General features: G+C 36.1%; 1 protein-coding gene across 1 annotated transcript; it reads left to right on the top strand.

The window, feature by feature from the left end:
- The first annotated feature begins 6,373 nt into the window (after positions 1 to 6,373).
- LOC107085854 (ladderlectin-like) lies at positions 6,374 to 6,862 on the top strand. Its single transcript, XM_015376464.1, has one exon. The coding sequence runs from the start codon at positions 6,374 to 6,376 to the stop codon at positions 6,860 to 6,862; it is 489 nt and encodes a 162-aa protein (XP_015231950.1).
- The last annotated feature ends 3,311 nt before the right edge of the window (positions 6,863 to 10,173 follow it).

Raw genomic sequence — 10,173 nt, 5'->3', positions numbered from 1 at the left:
AATTGTTTATCCAAACTGGTGGTTTATTCTAAGTTGTGGGGGGGAAAGACATCAACATATCACACTCTCACAGGCGCATACTTCAAATAACTTCTACGCTTCTTAACCTACTACCAGTAGTATTAAGTGATACAGGATAGAAATTCTCATGTAAGTTCAGGCGCTTACATAAACATGTGAAGATAGAAAATGTCTATCTTTTATTGTAAACTGTTTTTGATTAGGTTTGACAATAATTTTTCACCTTATTCCAATTAAACAAATTAAAACTTTAAGGGGATTTGAATGAAATCATTTTATATTACAAATCACATAACCCATAGAAAGGCATTATGATTGAGAATTTGTATTGTGCAAAGTATTATTTAAGGTTAATCTGTCCAGCTGTTTTGAACTTAGAGTGATAAACACTATCAAAGGGTACCTCACCGCTCGTCTTTGGTTGAGTATGGAGTATAATTATCCCCATCCATTCATCCGTACACTTGGAGTTTATTTATTGCTCATCTCCTATTGATTTTTATATATGCTAGATTCCTTTTCCTAGCTCAATCTCCCTCACCCACTGCAGCCATTCTATTCTCTCAGTCCCCATTCTGCTCTCTCCTCTGGTACAACAAAATAGTTAACCAATAAGCCCTAGTACATTGTTTCCTTCAACTTCCATTCAAATTCCCAGTATTAAACTGCTTTCACTCCTCAATAGTTCCTTTGATTATGCACCAGGCATTTTTTCCTGCTTCATGTAACATGAGTTCCCTGTGATTTTTTTCTGCTTGTTTTTTCATTCAACTGAATATTTAAAGAGAAGTTCCTGCCTCTGCCCCTCTACATTTGAGTTAAAAAAAAGTCTCCAGTCAGTAGTTGGGGCAAGAAGGTGGACCTTTGCCAGAGCTTTTTTGTTAAGAATACATATCTTACAGTGGACATGCACCTATGATGACAATTTCAGATCCCTCCATGATTTCTAAGTCCTCACTGTATATAAACATAAGGTACTATTATAATACCAGGCAGCGATATCAAGCCTTTGAAGCTGGGAGTCAAAGTAAGGTAAAAATTGGAGCTGACTAACAAATAAGACAGAGTGACAAATAAGAGGAGATAGGGTTTAAAAGTCTAATCGTACACTGGGGTGCCAGTAAGACACTATAAGATTGTCTTTTTCATTACTATTATTCATATTAAAGTTAATTCATTATTTCAGATTTTCCATATTTTTTTCTCAGAAAGCTGTTACAGGAAGTAGTTGAACCTGTTCAACTGTCAGTCAAACTACATTTGCAAAGCATTTTTTACCAATAAAAAATTAAAAACATTTACAGTAGGCCTGGGCAGTATGGCATAAAAATCTTATCTCTGCCTTTTTTCCTACCAATTCAAGTTAATATTATTAAAGATGAGAAATAGCACTTTCAAATGTAGCTTCTATTTCACTCATTCCTCTGGAAGTGACCTTAGTTGAAAGGGAAATGCAAAGCAAGTAGTGAAACGTGCTTGTAAAACAGTGAAGTTGTCAGGTTCTGCCCTCTGTTTAGTTTATTTTCAGTTCCTTTGTCATTCTGTTTCTGTGTAGTTGTCTTCTGTCAGTTTGGTATTTCTTGAGTAACTCTCTGTTGCCTGTCTCTTTCCTCTTCGCTACCTTGTAGTTAGCTCTGTGCACACCTGCTCCACATCAGCTCATTAGCACATTCTTTGTTCGGTTCCCCATATATACTCCACCTCTGCAGTTCCTGTTTCCTGGTGTGTTGTTTTTGTTTTGTTGCTTCCCCGTCTCTTGCTCCCCACATGCATTATTCCCTGATGGATTTTGTTTGGTTTTCAGTATTTTTGCTTTTCTTAGGATTTTTGCCTCATTTGCCTGTTAGCCCTTAATTAAATCAACAAAAATCATCTCCCTACTCTTCTCTCTCTCTCTCTTCTCCTCAAAGCCTCCACCCAAACCTGACACATGTTTTAGAAATATTCATAAAGTAATCTAACAGACTAAATGTTTGCAACTGCAGCTAGTTTATCAGTTATAACTGCACAAAAACCCAAAAAGTATGAAGTTTCTCCAGGGACATCAATCAGATTTAACTTCCATATATTAAGATACTTATTAAATTAAACTCTTCCATATAACATACTGAAAAACGTGCATAAACACTAGTAAAAAGCTCTGACATAAACTAGTGAAAGCATTTACATCTTACATACTGTAACCTACTGAAAACCTCAGACAAACACTAGTGAAAAGCTCTCAAATAAAATACTGAACACAAAACTCCTATATAACCTACTCAAATAGTCTCATACAAAGTAGTGAGAACTGTTTTATATAAATTTGTGAAAAGCTTTACCTTTCATACATACTACTAAAATCTTTCAAACATACTACTGAAAAGGTTTCATACATACTACATACCATCAACCATCAATCAAATTAGTTACAAATATGACCTACTTTTCAAAACCACTGTCAGTTGTCATGTTTTTCAGAAACACTGACCTGGTTTCTTCTGAATGACATGCAAACCTGTAAAACTTTAATGCTGCAATAAAAACATGGTTAACTGAAAACATGATGACAAAGGTTTTCTGTAAAGCTGATAAATGTGTAACACGTACTTGGTATTTTCCCAAGGAAAGTTATAGGAAATCTTTAACCAAACTTTATCCACACCTGTTATAAATGACCTCTTATTCCAACTGGAAAATACATGAAAATGTTGAAAACTCATATCTCCAAAAATTCCATGAAATGAAGGCCCCAAGTTTCCCAAAATGTTATCTTAATTTGAGGATGGACATAAACCTTTTTTTAAACCGTTGCCCCTAACAATATCATTCAGATAATTACCTAATATTGTAAGATAAATGTATGTACATATATCTTTATATTTTGGTAGCAGACACAGTTAAAAAAATTATGGACGTGGACAAAAAGAAAAATGCAAAATTGAATCTTGCAGAGATGAACTGCAGCTGTAATGTCCAACAAAAATAATGCAGACTCTGAAGCAGTACTAAAAGTTCTAAAGATTTGCATTCAATACAATATAATTTTTTTCCTGGAGCATAATTTTTTATGAAACACATAAGATTACATATTTTTGAAATCTGAATTTCACTAAAACATAACTGCACACAGCAATGAAAGGTCTGAATGTAATAGTAATTTTATGATCTGCTGGTTGAATTTCAGTGGTAAAAAATCTAAGGGAAATAGCAAGGGCTGCTCCGTTATGGTTTAAATCCAGCAAAAATAGAGATGCTTTGTCTCAATCTGAACATTTCCAATGCTGTATTACTGTATTAATTACAATTAAGGCAAATACATAAACACACATAGATAAAAGTGCCAATATATTCCAACATATTTTGTGACATGTCAAAGAGGCAACAGAACGTCAGCAAGTGCATGAATATATAATGAAATATATAATGACAAGAGAGCTGAACCTGTAGACACGAAAGTAAACCCAGTAGAATCAAGATGGTAACAAAAGAGAAACCAACAAAGATGGAATGAAAAGTACAGACTATAATCCAACAGAGAATAATCAAAATAAGGTGCATGGTATCAACAAAAAGACAATTGGGAGTGAATGGTGACACAAAATACCTATGATTTTTTTTTTCATGTTTTTCAGTTTTCAAAAGCTTAGTAATGTTATCACATTTCCTAATTATCTATTATATTTTAGTCATATTTCTCTTTAATGACAAATTATAACATATCTAATCATGATTACTTGTTTTTTCTTTTTTATTATTATTTCTTGTCACATTCAATCTATGTGCCTCTCATGGTTTTATGTCTCTCCTTCTGTTCTTATGATTCACTCTTATGATTCACTTGCCCCTAAACTTGACTTCTAGAGATAGACGGATGAGAGTTGGAGGGAGCAGAACCCTCTTATTTGGCTGTAGTCAAACTCTTAAAAACTGAAGAGTCAGAAGCAGATTTGGGTGAGATGAAACATTGGATCAAAGCAGCGCGGGATGTCCATTTGACTGCGGGAAAGGAAGAAAGAGTTTAACCTTGTTTCTGAACTGAACCAATTGAAGAATGCTTTCGGTTCCATGGGCCTCATGCAAAAACTGTTTATACAAACAGAATTCGTTATTTGTCGTTAAGGAGAAAATGTTACATTCACCAATTTTCGCCAAATTTCTAATCTTCTCTTAGGTATGAAAACATTTTAAGAGTGCCTCAGACTTGACATAAGAGTCTTGTCCAACCAGTCAGCTGTTATCCAATCCTAGTTTTTCACTAAATGATTACATTTGTCTGCTACCGTAAAGCAATGGTCCATCTTATTAAGCTACATCATTATATACGGTAGGAGGAAAAAGTAGGAGAAATTTACGTCAAGAACATGAACATTTTGTTGCAGAAGGCCTATTGTTTTATCCACACTATCTGTCTGATCATTATTTTACTTGAAACATGTGATATTCTTAATCTCTGATGACACATATCTGATATTGTTCAGGCGGAACCTGCTTTCTGGCCTCTCCCAGAATGCTTCCTTTCATTATCTTGTCATGTGTTGACCTTGAGTTGCTTTTGTATACTCGTCAACAATTATTTGTCTATCTTCTAAAAGGTTTGTTTTTTCTTGGTTCCTTCCAATCACTTTTGATCAATTTCACTGACATCAGTTTAAGACTCAGTCATTGCATTGATATCCTCGGCATGTGGCTGACAGTGCATCCCAGTCTGCAGCCTCAACACAAAACCTTACTGGGCCTCTTTAACTTCCCGTACCCATCTTTTTAAAGTTCTTTTTAATCCAGGTTGTCTTTTACAAAGAGGCGTATACTCTGAACAAAGAAAAAACAAATGGTGATCTGATTTCCTGAGAGAAGTCTTATTGTCTTGCCATTTGCATGAAACAAATCCAAGACCCAGCGCATCTTGTTGGCAGAACACCAGCTGGATCCTACCTCATGGACTGAACTTATAAACCGTGGTCACTAACCTCTGTTTATATCCCGCAGAGTTTCATGCCTTAGACGCCCTAGCTACAGCAGATCCGAAGCCGTTTCATTATAAATGCTTTTTGAATATTTATACTGTCTGTCTTGCATTGAATACTGGGTATCCTGCTCTGATCTGGAATGATATTTTTTGTTTTAGATTTTAAAGAAAAGATATTTTCAGTAATTCCATTAAAAATTTTCCTTATAACAAGCTTTTCCCTATAAGATTTTTAGATATATTAAGTCTAGTGAAAACATTTGATAAAGATCATCATTGATACAGCTGATCAATAAATTCAAATATGATATTTATTTTTATCCAGTAGGTGCTTTGCCATTTAAATCAGATAAAGAGTATAGTAAAGCGTATATATTTATATATTACTTTATCTGATTAGCTTTACTTTATTAACTTTAAATAAAGTAATATTAGCTGTTTCTCTTAAGGTTTTGTTGAGGGTCTTGATCATGTCAGGACGTAGAGCTGACCTAATGTTAACAGGATAGTTTCTTCTGTCTTTTTTGTTTCATTCTGCATCTGCTATCATGGTGTCTAAAGACAGTAGTACTTGGATCTGACAAAAAAATATGCGCACATTAACAGATGCAAAATTAACGGAAAAAGGATATTCCAAAACAGTTTAAGAATGTTAATAGCAATAGGAAGAACGAAATATAAAGTAATATCGGTGCTATTCAATTCATGATTTACTTATTCATTCAATGATCCAATTTTTTGTCTTATTTTATTGAGAAAGTAATAAAGACACTCTAGGTGCTATTTTATTTTATCTAATCCTGTATCAACCTTGTTTAACATGTATCTTTATTATACTCTGGAGAAAATATCCATTTGCAGAAAGTTGTAAAACAAGTTATGGTGTGCCAGGAACTGAATGAATTACTTTGAGTTGTGTGTCTAACTCAAGGTCACTGCATAATGGAATGAATGTGTATCACGTTGCAACTTACTCCCCACATTCCTTCAGGGTTGCAGGGTAAAATTTTGTAAGGAGGAGGTCAGCAAGTGGGCTTCAGAACAGGGGGCAGGTGGTAACTGATCACATATCTTTCCATTCTCCAACATCTGGTGTCTTCTTCTCCAGGTTATTTGATAAGTGTTTGGGTGTTTAAACCTAACTGACACCATGAGGCAACCATGGAGTCAATGACATCTCCAAACCGCCATAATGATAACGATTTAAATCCATTGCTGGAAAACAGATAACAAATGATAGATGTTATGGGAAATCAAATGAAGAATCAAAGTAGCTCATTAACAGAAATGTGATAGATGCCCTTTCTGAAGAGTATAAAAAAGAGGAGAATGACTCTGTCCCTCCAGAACTTTTCTAAACATCATTCCCAACAGATAAAGCCAAACAAGACATCAGACTCCAAAATGATGTTGTTGTTCTTTTTGTTTGGTCTCTCTCTGGCTGCTGAGACTCCTTCAGAAAGGCAGAGGACTCCACTGCTTCGTGGCAACTGCAACAGATTCTGGTACAGCTTTGACAACAACTGCTACAAATACGTTGCCACATTGATGACCTGGGCTGATGCAGAGAAGTACTGCAACACACAAGGTGCCAACCTGGTTTCCATCCACAGTCTGAAAGAAGAGAACTTTGTTAAAGACCTGATCACAAACTTTGATCCTGCCGAAGGAGTGAACTGGATTGGACTCTCTGACGCCCAGCAGGACAGAGCATATTTCTGGTCTGATGGGTCTCCACTTGATTTTACTCTCTGGAATGCAGGAGAGCCAAACAATGCAGGAGGAGCTGAACCTTGTGTTCACACCAACTGGGGTCCAGTTAAGAAATGGAATGACAAAGTGTGTGCAGAGAAATATTCATTTGTTTGTAAGGCTCGACAAGTTTGTCAATAACTTCTGACAATGTATTTCTGAACTAACTCAATTGTATAAATTGTGCTGATCAGAAAATATCAATCTAAACATGTGAAGATAGAAAATGTCTATCTTTTATTGTAAACTGTTTTTTGATTAAGTTTGACAATTATTTTTCATATTTTTCCAATTAAAAAACATTAAAACTTTAAGGTGATTTGAATGAAATCATTTTATATTACAAATGACATAACTTATAGAAAGGCATTATGTTTGAGAATTTATATTGTACAAAGTATTATTTAAGGTTAATCTGTCCAGTTTTGAAGTGATAAACACTAGTTTGATAATACCAGCAAACAATATCAAAGGGTACCTCACCGCTTGTCTTTGGTTGAGTATAGAGTATAATTATACCCATCCATCCGTTCATCTGCACACTAGGAGTTTATTTATTGCTGATCTCCTATTGATTTTTGATTATGCTAGATTAATTTTCCTAGTTCAGTCTCCCTCACCCACTGCAGCCATTCTATTCTCTCAGTCTCCATTCTGCTCTCTCCTCTGGTACAACAAAACAGTTAACCAATAAGCCCTAGTACATTGTTTCCTTCAGCTTCCATTCAAATTCCCAATATTTAAACTGGTCTCCTGCTCTCACTAATCAATGGTTCCTCAGATTATGCACCAGGTATTTTTTCCTGCTTCATGTAACTTATAGATTCCTATCTTTTTTAATCTCGGCTCCACGAGTTCCCTCTATCCTCTATCTCTCTATCCTTTTGTTGATTTACAAGAAAAAAAAAATTTCTGAGGGACACCAGTGATTTAATAAATGCATACAAATAAATGCAACTTATTTTTACAATTTACCAGCAACTCTTACTATACTGAGTTAAATGCAACTTATTTTTTCTTGAGTTTATTTAAATGATAAAGAACAAGAACACAGAAAGCAAAACCCAAAGCATGTTCATAACCAAGTTATTTACTTAATTTGACTGTTTGCATGACTTTTCTAATTCTCACATATATCAAGGGCTACAAATCAATGCCTGCAGGAAAATCTATTCCGGTTGTTGTCTAGGACTCAAATGCCGGCAAAATACAAGGTAAATGTACACCAAAAATGTTGCTGTTTAATAATACAAACAGATAACTACAAAAAAATAAAAGCCAGAAATCCCAGAAATCAAACTTAACATCACAAAGCTAGATAAATCAGTATGGACGACAAATTATGGAGGGCAAAATTTAAGACTACAGCAGAACAGCAAACCTGCTTTGCAGAGTCCATCCTTTTTGGATTAGTAAGAAGATTCTTAGAGATTGTTATTGTTCCTATGTTGAAATTCTTCTCACATTTTGATTTGGTTTGTTTTATTTGTGAGGGACAGAAGCAGCCTAAACAAGATTGTTAATGTTTGTTCCAGAATATTGGTGTTTGTCAAAACGATCTGTCGTTACTCTTTCTCCAAGGCTGGTCAGATTATAGACTTGGAAAAGAAGAATGTCTTATCGACATGTTTTAGTTTAAAACCCACATGTCATTATTCTAGATTTTTTTATACCCTTAGCGACTAGGTTCTCAAGCTTGAATTAAGTGTCTTTAATGAAGTATGCTGGTGAAGGTTCTTAGCCATTCAGGTCATGGTTAGGAGAGTACTGGAAAGCGGAGGACCTCATCTATTCAGCCAGGCCAAAAATCCCCTTTAACGACCGACCTTTCAGAAACGAATATGGGTATGGGGCATTGCAGTCTAACAGCCAAACGACCCCCATTCCAAATAGGTAGACCACTTCTTCAGTTCCAATTTGCATGTTTTTAAAACAAAAACAAGGCCTTGTTGGGCTTCTGTATAAAACCTCGAACCCAAAGCTATTTGACTTTATTAGCTCCAAAATCCTTTTACGCATATGTTGGAGAACATTGCCAAAGACCAAATTTAGCTCTGAATCACACACACCAAACCCCCCTCCTCCTCCTTTTGTTGGACTCTTTTTGCTGATGTTTAAACTATGGCTGGGCGATAATTCAATAACGATATATATCGATCGATAGACGTGTGGCGCAATAGAAAAAAAGCGGGTCGATAAAAGTTTGATAAAAAAAACGCTGTTTTTCTTCCTTCTCATTGTAGCCTAGCATGTAGGTTTATGCTAGTCACTACTTCCTCCCAACCAATCACAATCGCGGACCCAGGCACGCTGTCACAAAGCGCCGCCCTCTCAAACCACAACACAGAGCACATGAAGATGTCGCAGCAAGGAGAGGCGGAGGAAATTATTCCAAAGAAGGGTTTTTGTAGTTCGCCAGTTTGGCAGTATTTTGGTCATGGCAAGTCGGGCAAAAAACAAACTACAGTCATCTGTAAAATGTGTAGGGAACCAGTGAAAACAAAGTCTGATAACGCAACCAACTTTTTTTTTATCATCTCGGCCGCTCACACCCGCAGGAGTACGAGCTGTGTAGGCCCAGGCGCGCATCTGCGTCGTCCTCCGAGGAATCTTCGAGAATTTTCGGGAAAATATAGGGAATAGTCTTATTTTGAAAGCACCGAAAGTTGAGCAGTAGGTGTCTTCCTGTTTAAGGAGTAAACACTGCATAGCTAAATCTGTTCTCTCTGTGCTGCGTTTTTGGCCAGTACAGCATGTAATTTGGTGTGAAGGGTGTATATTTCGGTTATGTACATATAGTACTATGTTTCATGTTGTGTTTGGAGGTTTATTGCAAGAAAGGTCACCGAGAAGAGAAGTTTAAAAAGACGCTAGCAAACGCGCTAACTAGCCGTTAGCATACGCGCTAACTAGCCGTTAGCAATGCCGCTAGCTAGTTATGCTAATGTTAACATGTTTGTGTCATTATGTGTTTCTGTACATATTGAGGGAATATGTTGAGTTTATTATTTAGGAGAATTGTGCCTGTTTATTTGGAATTGTGCCTGTTTACACAAAGACTTATGCACATTATTTCTTTGTTGCAGTTTTACCATTCATTCATCCATCCATCCATACCAGCCAATAAATCCAAAGAAAAGGCTTACAGTGTGGTTATTGGAAATGATGGTTATATACCTGCTAAGCTAAGAGTGAGGGCAGGACAATTATTTTTTTGTCGCTAATGGTCACTAAAATGTTTTTAAGCTCAACATGTCCAGTATTAAAATTCAAAACCTTTATTCACAAATACACGGGCAACACGGAACAGATTGCGTGAAGACAGCAGGTCTTCACTGCTGTTTGTGGAGCTCAACGGACCTCCTCTGGACAAATTCCACCCATTTCCATTAGTCAGAAACTGGATTAAAGCAGGACATGTGCGTGCATGAAAGAGACAGACAGACAGACAG

This window comes from Cyprinodon variegatus, unplaced genomic scaffold, assembly GCF_000732505.1.
Source record: "Cyprinodon variegatus isolate N-32 unplaced genomic scaffold, C_variegatus-1.0 Scaffold135, whole genome shotgun sequence".
Taxonomy (NCBI): Eukaryota; Metazoa; Chordata; class Actinopteri; order Cyprinodontiformes; family Cyprinodontidae; genus Cyprinodon; species Cyprinodon variegatus.
Note: the sequence above shows the minus strand (reverse complement) of the source record. Positions and strands in the feature narration are given on the sequence as shown.

Excerpts from the sequence above, each read along its gene's own strand:
- LOC107085854 (XM_015376464.1), top strand. The coding sequence starts at position 6,374 with ATGATGTTGTTGTTCTTTTTGTTTGGTCTCTCTCTGGCTGCTGAGACT.